Source organism: Cnephaeus nilssonii, assembly GCF_951640355.1.
Source record: "Cnephaeus nilssonii genome assembly, chromosome: 5".
In the NCBI taxonomy this organism is placed as follows: Eukaryota; Metazoa; Chordata; class Mammalia; order Chiroptera; family Vespertilionidae; genus Cnephaeus; species Cnephaeus nilssonii.
Genome location: NC_137076.1, coordinates 43,213,575 through 43,234,228, shown reverse-complemented (window position 1 = coordinate 43,234,228; position 20,654 = coordinate 43,213,575). Strand labels below are relative to the sequence as shown.

General features: G+C 39.7%; 1 protein-coding gene across 1 annotated transcript; it reads left to right on the top strand.

The window, feature by feature from the left end:
- Positions 1-1,714: 1,714 nt before the first annotated feature.
- On the top strand, positions 1,715-20,275 carry CTSO (cathepsin O). The gene is made up of 8 exons (XM_079772065.1): positions 1,715-1,909; positions 5,059-5,167; positions 5,767-5,906; positions 9,678-9,845; positions 11,103-11,224; positions 15,264-15,427; positions 15,993-16,085; positions 18,478-20,275. Exons 1-8 carry the CDS (start codon positions 1,775-1,777, stop codon positions 18,510-18,512), a joined length of 966 nt encoding a protein of 321 aa, XP_079628191.1. The 5' UTR covers positions 1,715-1,774; the 3' UTR covers positions 18,513-20,275.
- Positions 20,276-20,654: the final 379 nt, after the last annotated feature.

Here is a 20,654-nt window from a genome sequence, read left to right as displayed (position 1 = left end):
GCTCGACTCACGGTACCTAGGTAAACACTAAAGACATAAATCAGATGATGGTTCTAAAAGGTTTAAGAGGGTCATGACATCAATTTTGAAGACTTCCGGGAGGCTTGTATAGAAAGGGTTATTACAGAAAGGCCCAGTAGAGCCGCCTTCACGGATCTGTGGCCTGAGCAGTCACACAGAACCCTGTGCTTAGAAAGACCCAGCGCTTGGTTTAACGTTCTACTGCTCCTGTCTTGGAATTCTTAATAATATAGAAAGAAGGGGCCTCCATTTTCATTTTACTGAGTATGCTAATTATGCAGCTGGTCCTGAGGTCCAATACTATTAAACTGACCCCCTACTTTTCAAGGAAATAAACAGAGATGCAATGACCAGAAAGGAATATAGAATTCCTTTGAGGTGGATACCCCAGCCCCCTTCCCAGTTTCCCTTGTAGGAGGAAAACTGGAGAAACAGGAGCAGTGAGTGGTGCACTTCTTGTTACTCAGTGTGGCCTGTGCATCCAGCAGCAGCCACAGCCCCTGGGAGCTTATTAGAAAAGCAGAAGCAGGATTCGCTCCACAACCATTTCCTGTGCAGAATTTGCATTTCCTGTGCACTCTATTTTTTACATTATTTCTTTTTTAAATTGTTGTATTTCAATTGCAGTTGACACTCAATATTATTGTATGATTGCTTTAGGTGCCCTGTGCACTTTACATTTGAGAAACAGAGCTACTGTTTCAAGAGCCATTCGGGGCCGGTGACAATGGGCATTTGAAGTCACCTAGTGTCTTCCAAAGGGGTTTTCTCCCCTCCCACCCGAGCATCCTCAACCTGAGCTGCTGCCAGATTGGATGTTAACTGATTTGAACATTGCTTTTGTCCTTTCTGTGGCCCATTCTCTAGGATTGGGTTCATATGAAGTGAAAATGTTTTAAAAAATAAAATAAAAACAAGAAGAAAGCATGAAAATGGGATATTCAGAACCAAGCCGAGCAGGTGGAAAGCAGTGTAACAACAATAAAAATGGGGGTGGGATGCCTTAAAAATAAAACAAATAGCTAACCCTGAGCACTTCAAATGTGCCAGGCACCATGCAGAGTGTTTTATGTGGGTTGCTTTATTTAAATTTCACCACAAATTTAAGAAGGAGGTACTCGATCTTCCTGTGCATCTGGAGAAACAGACTTTGAAAGTTTCAAAATGGCTGTAATATAATAAATCAAGAAATTGGGCACTATTTCCACAACCGTAAATTTTTTATTTTTGCAACATACAGTACACAAACATCTGCTGAGTGAATATCTCCGTGCAAATTCGCAAAGCATTTCAGAGTTAGTTTCCCAGCAGGAGCAGGAGGGACCATTGCAGACACAGCAGGATTAAGGTCAAGTTAAGGTCAACTACTGCCTGAACCTTTCCATTTGAGATAAAAGGAAGACATGTACAGGACTTAATTCTGGACGTGCAGGTCACCCCAGTTTGTATGTCCATGTCCTGTATGAAGAAGGACTCCCGGGCTTTTTTTCTGACAGATGGAGATGAAGCCAGAAAGCACGTGGGCAAGTGCCTTAAGCGTCTTCCCCCCCCAAAAGCAGGGAGAAGCTCCACAGTTGGCAGCTAAGCGGACTTGCAGGTACAGAGCGTGGGAACTCGGCGAGCGTCTTCCGTCAGCTGGAACACACCCCCCGCCGTGCTGCTCCCGCCCCCCAAACCCCGGGGGGGAGGGGAGGAGCCGAGGAAGCGAAAGGAAAGCCTTGGGGCGGGTGGCGCCTGGGGCCTGGGCTCGGGCATGGAGCCGCGGGCGCTCTGGCTGCTCTGCTGGTGCGGGTTCTGGTGCCACGGCAGAGGCCACGGAGCCGGTCCCGGTGCCACCTTCTCCCCGACGGGACCTCGGAGCAGCGAGCAACAGGCAGCCGCCTTCCGGGTACCGAGCGCGCCCCCCTGTTTGTTTGTTTCTTTCCCGTCCTTTCCTGTCCTGAGTCTGGGCTGGGGCCCAGGGGCCTCCGAGCGCGGAGGTTCCCGGGGATCCCCTGGCCTGCCGTTCTGGGACTTGCTGGAGTTTCTGAGCTGGGGTTACACCCCCCCCCCCCAACTTCTCCCTGCGTCCCCCGCGTGCCTGGCTCTCGCCCTCTCCCATGCCTTTGCTAGCCCCAAGATTTGATTTTCCAAAGAAGTTCTGCCGCTGTGGATTTCTATGACCCGTCCCCAGGGATCAATGGATCGGTCCGAAGTATTCTTGCTTAGGAGCTCCCCTTTTAGCAGAACCCCTCGGCGGTTCTCATGGCCTCCCCAGCTGCCGCATTTCAGTTACAGGAACCAGAGGCGTTAGAGACCTGCCATGCTTCTTCCGGAGGGGGGCGCTGGTCACCTCCTTCTGGGGTCAGAATGGTCTCAAGTGCCTGCATTGGGCAAGCTGGGAGAACCTTGCCCATGTATGATTTTCCTGAACGGGGGCTCCGTAGACTCGTGCGCCCGCTTATTAAAAGTTCACCTGACTTGGTGGAGACTGGTTTAGAGAAAGGGAAAGCACTTATTTCTTTTTCAGATTACTTTGAAAAGGCTTCATCAATAGGTTTAGGTTTTACCCCAGCATTAAAACTCTGGAACAGACAGGTAGCTAAATATAAATAAGGTTGATTAGAGAGTTTTAAGACAAAATATTGATTGATGTCAAAAGTTCTTTGGCCCTGGGACCTGGTGTGTCTTATTGTCACTCATTCAATTAAACACATTCAGTCAAAACAAAGGAAAAAAAAAAGTAAAGATATTTATTTTTCATCATGTCTGTTTAAAGGCTGTTTTGATTTATCAGTTCCCAGAATTCTAGTATGTGACCCATTTGTTTTTCAAACTTTTGCACCTTTCAAAACTGCTAATACATGCTAATATGTATTCTGCAAAACTTGATGTCTTTTTTATTTTTATCTAAATGTTTTATGTTCCATTACAGTTGAAATTCAATATTATATTAGTTTCAGGTCTACAGCATAGCGATTAGACATTTATATAACTCACGATAATTCCTGCACCCATCTGACACCATATTGTTATTAGACTATTATCGACTATATACTGTACTTTACTGTACTTTACATCCTCAAGACTATTTTGTAGCTGCAAGTTTGTACTTCATCCCTTTGCCTTTTTCACCCGGCTCCCCAACCTCCCGCTCATCTGGCAGCCCAGGTGAACTACATTGAAAGCACGTAAGAACTGAGCTTTCAGAACCACCCTCCTAGGATGTCTTGTTACTGATGCAAGACATTACTGTTGGAACATGTTCTGCTGATCTCAGCAGTGGCAACACCTTTACATCTTTTCTTTCATAAATGAAATTATGGTTCAAGTCCTTCATTTTAATATTTTATATATTTAAATATTTAGAGATATTTACAGCTGATCACTGTTACATCCTCCATGCCTTATGTTAAAAACATATGCTAATTGATCCTTTCCTATGCTGATTTCGTAACCGGTTGTTAATAGGATGAGGAGTTGGTGCTCAATATAAACTCACATTTTGTGATGAGAGGAAGATTGGGAAGTGCCCTACACTGCTGTCTAGGGTAGGAGAGGTCGTGAGGAACTCATCAATCAAAAACCAGCTTTCGGCGGAGTGCCATGTTTCCCCAAATAGGCCAGTCTGACTGCTCCGTCATTGACTAGGTGCAGCCTGTGGGAACCTTGTTTTTCCTGGGTCTCCTGGTAATTCAGCGTCAGAAGTTAAACTCCCTGTGGATGGAGGTCTTCCAGGCCCATTCTCCTGGCTGCCTTATGCTCTCTGCATTCTTAAAGTCCCACGTTCTCAATGCCTTTCCTGGTTACTTCAGCTCACAAGGATGGCCAATCAAGACTTGCAGAGAAAAATGAATCCTCTGAACTACTTAGCAGTAGCCATCTCTGGCTTATATTGGTTACTTGATGTATTTCTAATTGCTTTGCATTCCAGTTCTGTTCTTTGTATTTATACCTCTCCTCTCCAAATTATATTCAAAGCTCTGATTCATCAGGATTATTTTTAAATGCCTGAATCTCAATGACTGTTTATTATTATTGACTGGCAATTCTTCCATGCATGTTCAGTAAGGAAGAAATAAGATTATGATTATTTCCAGAGATAATTTGCTTTAAAATAAACACCTTAAAGCTATTAAGGACATAATGTACATGAAATGTCATTTATATATTTATTCAGCAACAGGTACTAATTAAGCATATATTGTGTGTCAGGCATGTGGGGAACACAGTGATAAATGCCAGATAGGTCTTGTCCTCATTTTGCTTATGGGTTTAAGAAATAGACACACAATAAAAAGATAAGAGCATAAAAAATATAGAAGAAATAGAGTTTGAAATGTACAAAATGGGTGGTCCCTTTAATATTTCATTTATGCTGCACAATTGATAGTATGAGGAAATTGAGGCATGTTCATGTAAAAGACATGATTATCACAAAAACTGAGAAATATGTAAATAATGGTCATATTTTCCCTCCAGATAGGCAATTAAGACTATCTTTCTGGACCATTTCCAGGATTCCATCTCACAAAGCTTTGTGCCCTAAATGAGATAGGGATTCTATAAAGCTCAAATAGAATCGGGTTTATTTGTTATTTCCTCATTCCCTTTCTCATGTTTCATTACTTAGTGCTCGGAAATACAAAGATAAAGAAGACACACTTTCCAAATGCATAATTGCTTCATTGCATGAGTGACTATTGGTGACTGTTTCCACTAGTACATAGTGCTTATTTGCAATTTATTTTCTTGTTTCCACTATGTTAAACAAACACTTATTTAGTGCTCTCCATGTGCTTATTGGGAACAAATTACAAATGGATAAGATATATCTTTCCCAGTCTCAAAAAGGCCCTGAAGTCAGATAGCAGTTCTAACACAAAGCATTTATTAATATGATCTCATTATCTTATACAACCTTTCATTGTGATCTGCCACAAGTAAGTCAGAGCTTAACTTTTACACCTGAAGAATATCTCCAAGTTAGTTATACACAAATTGCTTTGGAAAGTTAACATAGGTGATATAAATTACTTTTTTTTTTTTTCCTTTTAGGAAAGTCTTAATAGACATCGATACTTGAATTCTTTATTTCCTAGTGAAAATTCCACTGCCGTCTATGGAATAAATCAGTTTTCATATTTGTTTCCTGAAGAGTTTAAAGGTATGGTGTAGTGATGCCATTAGTTGATTGCTTTCCTGATCTTAACTAGTTGCCTTAATTTTTGAGGAATTGTTTAATTGTGAATCTAGAACATTGAGTAATAGTTGATAATTTATTAAATATTTACTAGGTATCAAGCATGGACCAGGTGCTGACAGAAAAATAAATTCACGGTCACTCTTCTAATTATTGCTTAAGAACTAAATATTATACACATAGACACTTCCATGTTGCTGTAAGGGACAATGAGCACCTTATTCCTTCTGCGGTTTTTATTGCTGTTTCTATTCAAGTCGCCCATGATTCCATGGGTTATGATAAAACAAATGATACCAATTACACTCAGTTTTATCATTGACTTGGTTCTTTCAAACAAGTAATTTTCTGTGGCAGCTTCAGCCCTATTGTAGGAATTCTTATCTTTTATAGCTTTCAGTTGACTGCGTTTCATGTTATGGAAAAGCACATAGAAAAATCATAAATGGCAGGCTCTCCTACAAAGCTACTGTTTCTTTTGAAACGTTCCTCCAAAAAAGAACCCCAAGGGGCCCTTTCTATAATCTAATATTGTTGTCTTTTCATTTCATATTTCTACTCAGCTATTTATTTAAGAAGCAAAACTTCCAAATTTCCCCGCTACTCCCCGGAAGTGCCAATGCTCATCTCCAACATGTCTTTGCCATCAAGATTTGACTGGAGAGATAAGCATGTTGTAACACAAGTGAGAAACCAGCAGGCGGTAAGTTCTAAGGTTTTGTTCTTTTTTTAATTATCTGAGCATGGGGAGTCACCTTTGAGGTCAAGTTCACTTAGACTTGCAATGGAACCCATCATTCCTCTAGGTAAAATCACACCCCAGTCATTCAAAAAATGGCAGTAAAATGATACTCTGTTGGCGTGGGAGGCAGATGTCAAAGCCCGACATTTTTTCTGAGATAAGCCTTCCTTGGTGTGTTCTCTCACTAATGACCATTGCCACCAGCACACTGACTCAGGGTGCTTCCCCATAGCTGTGTCACAGTTACCAAACCTTCTGTAGAACAGCAGGTGGAGGGCTGGAGAGGGTAAACTTGACTACTAAATGAGAATTGACACTGAAAAAGTAGCGTGATACCAGGTACACTAACCAACAGTGTGGCCTGGTCTCTTAGGTTCTCAGGCCTCATCCCTTGAGCTCCAGTGGAAAACCCTGTCCCCTAAAGGATCATACGCTTTCTATCTGTGACCCTTAGAAATGCCGTCTATTTTGCTATAATGTGACATATACCGACATTCCTAAAAATCACCACCAGTGCAAACCCCTGCAGTAAAAACAAAAGGTGTTATGAGAGAAATTAGGTTAGAGTACAGCATTAAAAAATGTGTCACACTAAGTGACACACTTAAAAAAAGATAGAAGACAGTAAATTTGCAGCACAGGGAATGTCAGCTGACAGGAAAGTCAGTTACCTAACCACACGGCTATAGTATCAGTTTATCTGCAGTGGAAACCTCAACAGGTCATTCAACCTCCGCTGGTTATTTTTTCAAATTGCAGTTGACTTTCAGGTGTACAACATAGTGATTAGACATTTATATAACTTACGGAGCGATCACCTCGCTAAATCTAGTACCCATCTGACAGTATGGCAAGTATTCTGGACCTAGCAGTTTCCACCATTTATTTAGGGCAAGCATGTCAAATTCAAAGGTTAACACCGGCCAAATAAACAAGGTTTAAGTTTATGTGAGCTGCAAAAAACACACAAAAGCTTCAATTTTCATAGAAACGTAGGTTTATTTCAATAGAGACATGCTCAATACAAAGGGCTGAAATAAATGAGTAATTGTTAGCATAAAATAATAGAACATTTTAATAAAAAAATATTTTTTAAATATATTTTATTGATTTTTTTACAGAGAGGAAGGAAAAGGAATAGAGAGTTAGAAACATCGATGAGAGAGAAACATCGATCAGCTGCCTCCTGCACACCCCCTACTGGGGATGTGCCTGCAACCAAGGTACATGCCCTTGACTGGAATTGAACCTGGGACCCTGCAGTCCGCAGGCCGACGCTCTAGCCACTGAGCCAAACCGGTTAGGGCTAATATTTTTCTTGAACATTAACTTACCAGATACTGAATAACTGCACTAATTAATAAGCGTAATGCAAATAAACTTATTTTTCTTGTTCTCCGAAAGCGAAATATTTCCTGTTGTGTACACCAAACAAGTCAGTCCAAGACTAATGATGTGGCAATCAGCTGCTAAAATATTCGCTGCTAGTATTAGTGGAGAGAAATGGTGTGCCTGTGTGTAAGGCGCGTAAGGGAAATGAATGCAACACTAGTAATCAGTCATTAGTGAACGAACGTCGCAGTTCGTTATTAATAACTAGAGGCCCAGTGCATGATTGAATCATGCACGTGTAGGGTCCCCTACACGCTTTCGCTTTTCGCGGTGGAGCTGGGTGCCTGTCCGCTGGTGCCGGAGCAGACAGGCACCCAGCTCCCCCGCTTTTGATGGTCCGCGGCTGCTGAGGGGGGCTACCCTGCTGTTGAGAGGCGCAGGGGGTGGGACTCCCGGCCTCCTGCGCCTCTCAACGGCCGCTGAGGGGGGCTGCCGCAGACACCTGGCTACCCTGCCGTTGAGAGGCGCAGCTGGGTGTCCGCGGCAGGCCCCCTCAGCGGCCACAGATCTGGCCTGGCCGTTGAGAGGCGCAGGGGGCGGGAGTCCCGCCCCCTGCGCCTCTCAACAGCAGGGTAGCCCCCCTCAGTGGCAGCGGATCCGTGCCTTTCAATGGCCGGATTGGCCACCCCGAGTCCCGCCCCCCAGCCTCCCACCGCCCAATCATGGGCGTAGCGGAGTGATGGTAATTTACATGTTACTCTATTATTAGATAGGATTATGTATAACATGATATTGTAAAAATTGAGTTATGAAATTTTTATTAAAACGTTTCTTACATACTGTTATATTGGCTGGGATGCAAAAATGTTTGTTGTGGGCCACATGCAGCCCATGGGCCACGAGTTTGACACGGTTGATTTAGGGCCGTGGTCAGCAAACCGCGGCTCGTGAGCCACATGCGGCTCTTTGACCCCTTGAGTGTGGCTCTTCCACAAAATACCACAGCCTGGATGAGTCTATTTTGAAGAAGTGGCGTTAGAAGAAGTTTAAGTTTAAAAAATTTGGCTCTCAAAAGAAATTTCAATCGTTGTACTGTTGATATTTGGCTCTGTTGACTAATGAGTTTGCCGACCACTGATTTAGGGTGATCCTTTTTATTTCTCAGATTCTATATTTATTGTTGTCAATTAGATTTTACCAACAAATCACTTGCTTTGTTACTGGATTCATAATCAAGTGCAAAATAGTCTGACATCTAATCCTCCCAGTAGTGTCTTCATTGTATAAAAGGGGAACTTTTCATTAGGATTCTTTAATTAAAAGAGTATCCTAGAGAGATATCTTTGAGCAGGCACTGCCCTGCAGGGGAAGCCAAAGGTAGATTAACTAAAGCTAGCTATAGGTATGGTGTCAGCAACCCGCACGTTTCTCAGTGGATGAAGATTCTGAGGTCTAGTCCTCAGTGAATATTTTCTATGCCATAAGCACTAGAGATATGGACATAAATATGGCCACTTAAAGCCATGACGTTGCTCAAAACTTCACTCCATGAAGACAGCTAGTTGTTCTTTCTTTGCCTAACTCTACAGCACATGGTCCTATGATTAGGATATTTCCACCCAATTCCAAACCTCGCTCTCATGGACCTGTCTTTCTTGTGTATGATCCTTGATACCATTTGCTCTTTCTCCCTCCTTTCTTTCAGGACCAACCCTTTTATTCTTTTGTTCTAGTTTGTCCAATAAAAGCAAGTAAATGGATCCAGAATCGGAAAGATTGCCAGCCGACATTTGAATGAGGAATGGCTAACATGGGTTTCTATCATTAGAACATTTCATGTGCATTTATAATTGACACATGCTGGCATCTTGATAGCCTGAAATGTAACTCATTCAGCTCCTGTGTCCATCAAATAATGAGTATAACAGATAAGACATACATCTTCACCCCACCTCAACTTATCACCTCCCTTGGGGCGGAGATGGTGGACGACACAGAAGCATACTCTCTGGGGAGACACAAAAGGGATTGGAGAATGGGATAGGAATTGGTATACTTCTTAGAAACAGACATCACCTATTTAATGAACTGACTTATCTTTAAAATATCCGTTTGTTTTCTCATTCTCTAAAACGTGGTTTCATCTTGCATTGTCTAATTTATAAGAATGATACTACCAATGTACTTGTAACTAACCATTGGATTTTGATGCTTAAAAGAGAATTTTTTGGTTTTCTTTTCTTTTTTTTTCAATTTGGAAATTAAGGGGATGAGCATTTATATTTTTGTAGGCCTCTAGATTCTGCCCACTTGGTTTGATAACTTGTGATATTGAAAAATGTTGGCACTCTTGGTTTGAACATTGATAATAAATAGTATTTTGTTTCTATTTTTAAACAGTGTGGAGGATGCTGGGCTTTCAGTGTGGTAGGTGCAGTGGAATCAGCATATGCAATAAAAGGGAAGCCTTTGGAAGACCTAAGTGTGCAGCAGGTCATCGATTGCTCATATAATAACTACGGCTGCAATGGAGGGTCTACTTTTAATGCTTTGAACTGGCTAAATAAGGTAACTAGTTTCTCAGCCTTTTCAATGCTTTGTTTTCTCTTTTGCTTAGTTAATGTGTGTTCCAAGTTCAGACAATTTATTCTCGTTTACTAAATAATGTTTTTAGAAATTTAGATGACCAAAGCTTGAATTAATCAGATTTAAAAATGAATCGCTTCTAGGCAAGTCAACCATCAAGATCAAAGGTTAGAAAATCTTACCTGAGATCTGTTTTCCAAAAATTATTTATGTTTCTTTCTGAACATTTCTTAATAGGTAAATGTGTGGGGGAGGTTTTGTGGGCTTTTTTTGTTTGTTTGTTTTTTGTTGTTTTTTTGCAGATACATGTCACATAGTGACCCAGAAAGGAGAGCATATGAGCAAATGATTACCCATTTCCATAGGATTTCTGAATATTAAGGTTAAAAGGGACAAAGGAACAGCTAATTTAGTAACTCTTTATATAGATGAAGATGTAAGATTATATTGCCAAATCAGTAGCTGAGCCAGAATTGCACCTGTAGTCCTCTGCTTCCCATTGGGCATCCTTACCCACTATACCTCAATGTCAGTATCCCTCAATATTCTTAGGATACTCTCTGACCTTGTCCTAGATCCATCATCAATTGTGTGAAACCAGCCAGTGAAGGTGCTCTTATACTTTCTAAAAGGCTGTCAAGCTAGAGTTTCCCAAACTCAAACATCCTTCCCTTATTCATTTGCTAGATTTGAGTCACTGAATGCCAAAAGCTTCTCTATGTTATGGGCGACAATGAATTGCCTGTCTTCTCCCTTTCATTTAGAAAAAACAAAAGCCCAACATTTAGAAAAGGAGGACTATGTATAAACTATAAACTAAGTGACATATGCCAGATGAAAGGCAGAGAGAAGTAGATAGGAAAAATGCTTGATCTAACCATTGCCTGTGCATAAACCATTGTGCTGAGTGAGTCTCAAGACTTACTAACATAGAACCAGTTGACCTATTATAACCTCATGAGAAAAATGACACAGCTTTATATTATTGGATTGATAGAGGTCCAGGGAAGGAAGATCTGGGAATAATAAGAGTAAAGAGAACAAAAGCTAATGACTCTAGTTTCCTAGGCTAGCCATAACAAACACCTAAAGATTGAATTTAAGAGCTTATTATTAACTAAAGAATACCCACATGATGAAGGTATGGGCCAAGTTGAATCTTGTTATGACACATTGCACCAAGTTCTATTTAAAACAACTGCTTGACAGAGAACACTTTGGGTGATTGTTTTCTTTTAGACGCAAGTAAAACTGGTGAGAGATTCAGAATACCCATTTAAAGAACAGAATGGCCTGTGCCATTACTTTTCTGATTCACATGCTGGATTTTCAATCAAAGGTTATTCTGCACATGACTTCAGGTAAAAGTCTTATTCTACTGTGTTTTCCTTCCTATGTCCTAATTTATGATATATTGACTATTTGGAGTTGATAACCTGATTGAAGGCTTCACTGCATATTCATAATTGTTTTCATACCTACTTTTTACTAGAGAGACTATCGATCACCATGGAGTGCTATGGATATTGTTCCTTAAATATGATCTACTTATGTTTCAAGGTGTCATTACAATAGAAATAAGCTTAAATTTAACACATTTAAATCCAGTGATAGGTATAATTTATATTTACCACCTTCTTCTTACCAAATTTAGGTGTCATAATTACCATTAGTATATTTCAATCTTCCTGTTGAATCAATGGGAAATTGCCTTGTGTAGATGCTCCAGCTAATATCAAGCAGTCTGCTTACCAAGAAGCATTTTGGTACACCCTCTATGTTCCTTGCATTTTCAAGGCATGAACTAAAAGCATAAACTGAAACTTTGCATTAAAAGCAACTAGGACTGTATGACTGGAGGTCGATTGGGTAGCATGCCCTATATAAACACAGGGGGGTTGGGGGGTAGATAAGGATAGGCTGAGGAAGAGGATTTGTGTCAAAACTTAAAGGGCACATTGACTTTGGACAGGTTCAAGGGAAACAATCATTAAAAAATGCTCTCAAAGCCAGCAAGAGAACCATTGTGGCCATTTAATACAATGCAAGATAGGTGATCAGAGATGATAAGGACAAAGACTCAACCAAAAATAAATACTATCCCAGCTTTATTTATTTATTGTTTAAGGAAGCTTTGCACAGTCTTTCTTTTGTAAAAATATATTTTTATTGATTTCAGAGAGGAAGGGAGAGGGAGAAAGAGAAAGAAACATCAATGATGCGAGAGAATAATTAATCAGTGCATCCTTCATGCCCCACACTGGGAATCGAACCCACAGTTGGGCACATGCCCTGACCGGAAATAAACCCTGACCTCCTGGTTCATAGGTTGACACTCAACCACTAAGCCAAACCGGCTGGGCTTTGCACAGTCTTTTGAAACAGAACACAGAGAAATTAAATTCAGATGAGATGATAGACTGACCTCTAAGTTACTGGTACTGAATATAAAAGAATCTCTCCATCCAGATAGAGTCTGCCCATGGGATATGAAGGGAATCAAGGGTGAAATTGGACCCTTGAACCAGATGGAGCCCCTCTAAATAACATAAGTGTGTCAGAGGCTTGGCAGGTTGTCAACAGAGCTCTTGTCCACAACAGCGGACTCTCAGGGGACTCTAGGAACCATATACCAGAAAGTTCCAATTCCACAGATGGCAGGCTGTGCCGGATCTCTAATAAAAGGTGCAGGGTCACTGACTACAGTGGTCAGCATCTCCTTTGTGGGCAAAGGTAACGCAGTTTCTGAAATGAGAAAGTGTGCCTCTGTGAGCTCTCATTTCCTGAGAGTATAAGTGAAGTGTGTGTGCAAGAAGGAATCAGATGTTTAAAATGTCACTAGGAAAAGATTCAGGGAATTCCTTGTCATGGGTTGCTAATGGAGGAAGTTAGGAAGAAACAAAAGAATAAGAGGCAATAGTCTGAGTTGGACAGTGAGAGAAAGACAATGCAAAGGTCACTGGAATTGGGCCTGAAACAGGATTTATCCACCCTTTTTATTAAAAAGGAAGAGATTCCCCCAAAGAATCTCTGTGTTTATACTGAACATTAAACTCTCTAATAACACAATGCTAAGCTAACTGTGATAGACTGTGCAAGACCTTTCATTGATTTATTCATTCACTCATTCAAATTGCTACTGAACACTGTTTTTAGGTTGTGGGGTCCGGCAGTGAACCAAACAGACAGAAACCCTTCCTCAGGACTATATTTTAGTGATAGAGACAGGCAACAAACAAAACAAATGAAAATATGTATGGTATGTTAGATGTAATTATTTCTAAAGAGGACAAAATAGAACAGTTGGGAGGAAGAGGAAACATCAGGGTGAGGGGAGAGGAGTAAACAGTTGTATAAAGAGTGACTAGGGAGGATATGCCATTTGAGTCAAGACCTGAAGAAGTGTGGGAACTTAACCAGGTAGATATCCGAGGAAATACTATTCCAAGCAGAAGGAACTGTAAGTGCAAAGGCCCTGAGACAGAATATGTCTGGCATTTTTAAAGAACAGTGAGGAAGCTAATGTGACTGTAGTGAAGAGAGAATGGAGTAGACTAGTGGGAGATGAGGTAAGAAAAGTTATTCGGTAATAAACTTACAGCAAAGTGTTAGAAAAACAGCCTTGGACATGAGAGATGATAGGGTAATACCACTCACAGAAAATAAAGCCCACAGGATATATTGAGGAATTTTATATGGGAGGTAAGTACGAGAGTCAAGGATGACTACCAACTTTTTTGCCTGAACAACTGAAAGAATGGAATTGAGGCATGAAAGTCTAAAGAACAGATTTAAGATGGAATATGGAGAGTTCAATTGGGACATGTAGAAAGTGACCCTGGGAACCATTGGTAGAGGTATAGGGAAATGAGAGAGAACAGGGGGAAATGGGATTTCCTTATTAAGCAAATTAGTACTGAGGATATGCTGGAACTTAATCCTACTGAGGAACTCTTGGGGCCAAGGTAAAACGAATCTCAGAGTTAGCCAATGCAAGTTGATTTTCATCACCTCCTAAGATTTATTAGTTGAGGGTACGTCTGGGGTATAAGTGGCAGTGGGCTTTTTAAGAGAGAAGGGCCTCAGATAAAGAGTTGCAGGGTTTCCTTGTTGGAAGCCCAGTGTAAGGACCAGAAGATGTGGGAAGTTCTTCCCCAGCATCTGCCACGATGAGGCATATAGTTTTCCCAACTTCCTTATTGAAAAATTGCCTGTATGATAACTGGACGCTATGCTAGCCAATTGCAAAACTCCACCATCTTCCTTGAAGCTAGACTTAGCCATCTGACTAAATTCTAGCCGATGAGACCCATTCAGGTATATGCAGAATGTGTGTGTGACTTCTGGGAAATCTTCTCAACAGGAATGCAGCTCCTCTCCTTTCTACTTCCTGCTGTCTGGAATATATGTTAAATGGCTGGAGCTCCTGAAGCCATCTTGGACCATTAATTAAACTTGGGAATGGACACCTCACATGGCAGAATCCTAATATATAAAAACCCTGGGTCGTAATGACCAGTAACCACTGGAGGCTGACCAACCGGAAGTTAGTGCTGGCCCCGCCCCCAAGCAAGCAGTAAGGGGCAATCAGGCAGGCAGGCAGAGGGGTTAGGGGTGATCAGGTAGGCAGACCAGCAGTTAGGGGAGATCAGGTAGGCAGACGGCCCCTTGCAGTGCGGGCCCCGCCCCCAAGCAAGCAGTTAGGGGTAATCAGGCAAGCAGGCAGAGTGGTTCAGGGTGATCAGGTAGGCAGACCAGCGGTTAGGGGTAAACAGGTAGGTAGGCGAGCGGTTAGGGGCGATCAGGTAGGCAGACGCCCCTTCGCAGGGTCACTTTCTACGTGTCCCAATAGTAGAACACTATAAATTGTGAGTCTATAAATTGCAAAGAAAGAGGGAGGCCCAGGCCAGCCAGGCCATTGCACCCCAGCCTGTCATCTGCAGAGGGAGGCCACTGGTGGCTGGGGAGGGGGGGCAGCGCTGCACAGATGGCAAGCAGTGGCAGCAGCGGGGTGGGGCCAGCTGCCTGCAGCCCGGGGAAGGAAAGCCCCAATAGGCCCTGATCTCAGGCCAGGCCTAGTGACCCTACCCGAGGGGTCCCAGATTGTGAGAGGGTGCAGGCCGGGCTGAGGGAAACCCCCTCCCCCGCCCCCCGAGTGCATTAATTTTCATGCACTGGGCCTCTAGTAATAGCATAAGAGGAGCCTGGGTTCTTGATATCTATTGCAGTCCTGGACTGCCAATTTCCCAGACTTCTTGTTGCCTCCATTATTTAAGTCTTCTGTAATTGCAACCAAACCTATGTGTTGTGTATCCATACAAAGATTAAAGTGATCATTTTAATAAATTATTCGTACCTTAAAATCTAAACTCCTTAACCAAATATTTTCTCTTTTGGTAGTGACCAAGAAGACGAAATGGCAAAAGCACTTCTTACCTTTGGTCCTTTGGTGGGGATAGTAGATGCAGTGAGCTGGCAAGATTATCTGGGAGGGATAATACAGCATCATTGCTCTAGTGGAGAAGCAAATCATGCTATTATCATAACTGGGTTTGATAAAACAGGTAAGTGGTGATAAGACTAGATTGATTGCTTTTCAGCTTAAGGTGATTGACAAATCACGTTAACCATATAAAAAGTTAAAATGTGGTCGTATATCTAAGTCTTCCTAAGACCTTTACTACTTTTCAGCAGACTTTTGGGTATAAATAACCCCATTGTGTTCCTCCTTATCAATTTTGGTGGATAACTTGTTAGAATGATGATAATTACTGATTTAAATGCATTTTCCATCTGAAGTATTTAGGATAATTGTTGGGAAAATAGAAGTGCCTATTATTTTTTCTAACAATTATTTTTTCCTGTCTCTAATGCCCTGGAAATGTGTATGTGTTTTCATTCTATGCAAGTTCTATATTAAGTGAAATGAATTCAAACATATTTTTCCAATAATTGGAATGTGACACTAAGTACAGCTCTGATTTACTTAGCTAGCTTAAGTTAGCATTCTGTTACAGTTTTAATCATTTTGTCAAAGCTACTACACTGATCAAGAAATAAACTAAAAGTAAACATGCATTCACACAAAAATGAGTTTTTCGGGGTTTGTGGCCAATTTTTGTTTTGTAGGAACTACTCCATATTGGATTGTACGGAACTCATGGGGAAGTTCATGGGGAGTGGATGGCTATGCCCATGTCAAAATGGGAAGTAATATTTGCGGTGAGTCATGAATTTGTGTTTAAAACTCCAGGCTAAGTGTCAAGGAGGATATTCTGAATATATGAAAATCACAAACTTGTCCAATCCATAGTATGTTTCCAACATACTCAAATCACTTTATAATTGATAAAAATAAAATAGTGTTTTAAAGAAGAGACACTATTGCACATATTCATGTTTTAAAAAGGAAGAAAGACTGTAGTAAAAACAAAAATAATAAGCAAAACATAATGAGATAAACTAATAACTTAACAAAGTTAACTACTTCAAAATCCAGAGGCTTTTGGATTTAAAAATACTCAACTTAGGAGGCTGAAGTTCTCCAAAAAGTACCCTAGTTCCAATTTTACTTTTTATAACTGTATGAGTTTTTCTTAATTTGTGTATTAATAATACTTGTGCAAAGATTATCAAGAATCACTTTTTCTTTGGATCAAAATTTATGAAAATGTATGAAAAAAGTATTAGGATTGCTTCTGATTTAATATACTCCTCTTCACCTCAAAATTCTAATATAGCACCCATGAATGGAGAAGCTTAAGCAAATACCAAATGTGCTCTTTTATAGAATAACAGTTTTTTGTGTGTTAACCATAAACCAAATTAAAATAGCTAGGTAAATACTTTAAACTGTATTCTAAAACTTATATATAAACCTGTATTCTACAATTTTTGATCTGGAAAATCAACATATTTTCTGAATCAAGTTAGAATGAAACTATATTGCATATGAGAGCAATCATTTAATTTCTCACTATAATTATTTCTAGCATACATATAACTTTTTAAAACATTGTAGAACACTATAAATTGTGAGACTGATAAAGGAGAGTTATAGAAGGTTTGAGAGTTTGTGTTTTGATTCAATTAGTGAGTACTATCTAATGGTTCCATAAAGTAGAATTCATGAGAATTCATAAATGGCCTGTTTTATCACCCCAGTAAAATATTTACATCAATTACTTATTAAAGAGAACAAACATCATAGAAATCTTTAAGCCAGAGTACTAGCAACCCAATCAGGCCCCCACCTTATAACATCATCTGGGGCTTTTACATTGCTAGAACATCCAAATAAATGACTTCTGCAATTCATTGAACCTTTGCTACTAAACATAAATTATTTCTAACTGTGATGCTTGGGTCTGGGCTAACTGGTGGCAGTTTTCAAAGCCTGGCTCAGTGGTTGAGTGTTGACCTAAGAACCAGGAGGTACGGTTCAATTCCTGGTTAGGGCACATGCCTGAGGGGCAGGCTCCATCCCCAGCGTGGGGTGTGCAGGAAGCGGCCAGTCAATGATTCTCTCTCATTGATGTTTCTATCTCTCTCTCCCTCTCTCTTCCTCTCTGAAATCAATAAAAATATACATTGAAAATAATCTCTGGCAGAAAAGTTACAAGAACATAATTCAGACATTGGTTCATAGTTGCCTCGATTATGACTCTGCATTCCCCACTACCACCTTTTCCCTGGACTCCAGCTCTACTGAGGATGAGTTGGAATAATTTCTTCTCTCTGTTTCCCAATTTGATTCTCCAAGGGCATGACTAGTTAGTACTTACACAAGGGTCCAAATTCTTCCTGAAAGTATTTGGTGATCACCTTACTCTTAAGAACAATGGTTTAAGATAGATAGCATTTCATAGCCCCAAGAGATTTCACAAATATAGCTATTTACAATGAAATCCAGTCTTCAATTAGCTATTTATTGCTTTCACCATGATATTGAGATTTATGTTCTTGTGTGCTAAGAAAGCATAGTACAGCCCTCACCAGTTTGGCTCAGTGGATAGAGCGTCGGCCTGTAGACTGAAGGGCCCCAGGTTCAATTCCTACTAAGGGCACATGCTTATGTTGTGGGCTTGATCCCCAGTAAGAGGCGTGCAGGAGGCAGCCGATCAATGATTCTCTCTCATCATTGATGTTTCTATCTCTCTAACCCTCCCCTTTCCTCTCTGAAATCAATAAAAATATTTTTTTTTAAAAAAAAGAAAGCATAGTACACGTGATTTATTGAATTTTTGCTAATTAAAGTTCAAATCTTAAAGTTTGAATTTTCAAATTTTATTTAAAATATTTCTGTAAATCATTTTATCACCTCTAAACTATATATATACCATAGAGATTTCACATACCTTCACCTATTCAGTTAGCAAGTCATTTTGTGTGTTTTTGTATATGTGTTTTTGTAGTTTCTTGAAACAAAAATATTAGTCATATCTTCTAATACCTGCTTTTTAAATTGTCATGTTTATACTGACAGCTATAACTGTTAAATTATTTTCTTAGTTGCTAACTTTTTCTGAACCTAAATGAACATTGTTTTAATTTGCTATTTACAAGGCATATGAAGAAGAAATAGACTCCTATTAATACTTTCTTTTTTTCGTAGGTATTGCAGATTTTGTTTCTGCCGTATTTGTATGATTAATTGATCGAATCAAGAGACAACTACAAAAATGAAGGTTCCTAATGAAATGTAGCATTGTATTTCATCCTCAGCATTATTCACCTTTTGGTTTTAGCAACTACCCACAAAAGGTTCTAGGGCCTAGTAGTGCTTCAGCAAAGTTATGGCATGTCCCCTTCTTATAAAGAGATGGGCAACTATAGTCAGTACGAAGAACACCAGCACCATGGCTTGGGAAACAGTTTTCTACTCTGGAGTGACTGTTGGATTAAGATATTTTAGGTCTCTTTGCTTTGAAGAGGCTATTATCTGGTTTTGTTTAATTGCTGTTTTTGTTTGTTTTTTATTTATTTTCAATGTCATTAAAGAGCTGATAAGAATTTATTTTCCTTGTGGGATATAATTACTGCCTTAACTTACCCCTACATACAAGAATAGCCAACCTAAAGTTATGTGTGCCTCTCACAATTATACTCTTGGCCCTTTGAGTTGAAATGCCATAAGGATTTTGAAATACCAATAGCTTTACCTCAACAAGTAGTACTTACTCCTTGAATTGTAGAAAGATCAGGAAGCAAAAAACAAAAGGACAAGACCACTTTTTAAGAGATGGAAATTAAATGACAATAAATTATATGGCAATTATGTGATAAGAAGACCTCAACTAGCAATGCCTAAGAAAAGATTATTATTTTGAAATTTTCATTGTCAATAGGATGCCAATAGACTTCATTTCCTTACTTTGATATCTTTATATTGAAGGACAATGTTTTCTTCCACATTTTCCCACTCTCTTTCTCTTACTCTTTACTGGGACACTCCTAAATTCTCCTGGTGGTTGACTTCCCTGGCTAAGAAGTCTCATTGTTTATTTTTCATTTCCATTCTACAGCTATTTCTTTTGATCTATCTAAGCCACCAACATCAGGAGCTCACCTTTCTCTTCCTCCCATCATTTGTAGGCAACACCCCTTTCAAAGTCTAATGCCATTAATCTGGGGTATTAGCCAGAATGTGAGTTTCTCAGGCTCTCTGTTTTTTGTGTGTGTTTTTTTGTGTGTGGTGTGTTGTTTTTTCTTCAGTTTTCTGCTTATGTTTCTGGGAATCCCATTCTACTTTTTTATGTGCATGCATTTGGCTTTGACCTGGTTCCTGGTTCTTCATGCCCATGTTCTCTCTCTTGTTAAGTAATTATGTGTGCCTGTGCAAGAACCTCAGAGCATAAGAGCTGATCTTTTGATTTTATAACTATATTAAATGAGTTATATGAGAATATAAGAAAATCTAATTAAATACTACATATGTAAGTATTTCTTCTCTAAAATTCATGGTCACTTCCTAATGTAAAATATATAAACAAAAAAACACACAAAGTTTTAAATGTAGCAGCAACCACTGAAATAATTGAGAACATCCTACTTTTCCTTTTTTCCCTTTTTACTTTTAGTAGTTATCCATTCATATTATTTGAAAAATAAAATAAAAAACAAAAAACTGTATTTCTTTTTCTTACACCAACCAGAACCAATATCAAAAAATTATGTATTGACTCAGGTTTAGAAATGCTCCAGGAAGACAAATATTGATAGTTTAATTGATTAATATTCTTATTGTCTAAGTTTGCCAAAATGGAATTGTGTTTGTGTTCATTTACTGATTTCTAAGTGAAATGCTTTTCTGGTACTCTTTTTCAAATACTAAACATTTTTTTATTACAAAGTGAGTAATACTTCTCAGCTGCTCTGAATTTTGATGACATTTATAATAAAATAACCTATATTTGACTTTGGGTTAAGAAGACTGTGTTCAGAAGTGCATGGCTTATATTTTGTGAACACAATGTTAATGTGCTCTACACTCACACAAGTTTGTTGAGTTCCAAATCTACCAACTTACTTTTTTGGTTTTCTCCATAGACACCTTAACCTCAGTGTCTCCAATAAACAACAACGAACAAACCAACCAAAAACCTCCCACACCTCCTAGAGTCTCTATTTCGGTTAATAGCATCAACGTTATGTAATCACCAAATCAGTAAAATTGAGGGACATCTTAGATATTTAATCAGTCAGTTATACCTTAGTAGCTGATCACCTAGTCACCTGCCTCCTCTCCATTTCTACTGTTCCTTTCCAGATTCATGTTCTTTAGTATCTTAT

Bases quoted from the DNA above. Each gene is read 5' to 3' on its own strand.
- CTSO (XM_079772065.1), top strand. From the start codon at position 1,775: ATGGAGCCGCGGGCGCTCTGGCTGCTCTGCTGGTGCGGGTTCTGGTGC. The intron at 5,907-9,677 runs GTAAGTTCTAAG...ATTTTTAAACAG, and splicing joins AAGTGAGAAACCAGCAGGCG to TGTGGAGGATGCTGGGCTTT. The intron at 15,428-15,992 runs GTAAGTGGTGAT...TTTGTTTTGTAG, and splicing joins AACTGGGTTTGATAAAACAG to GAACTACTCCATATTGGATT.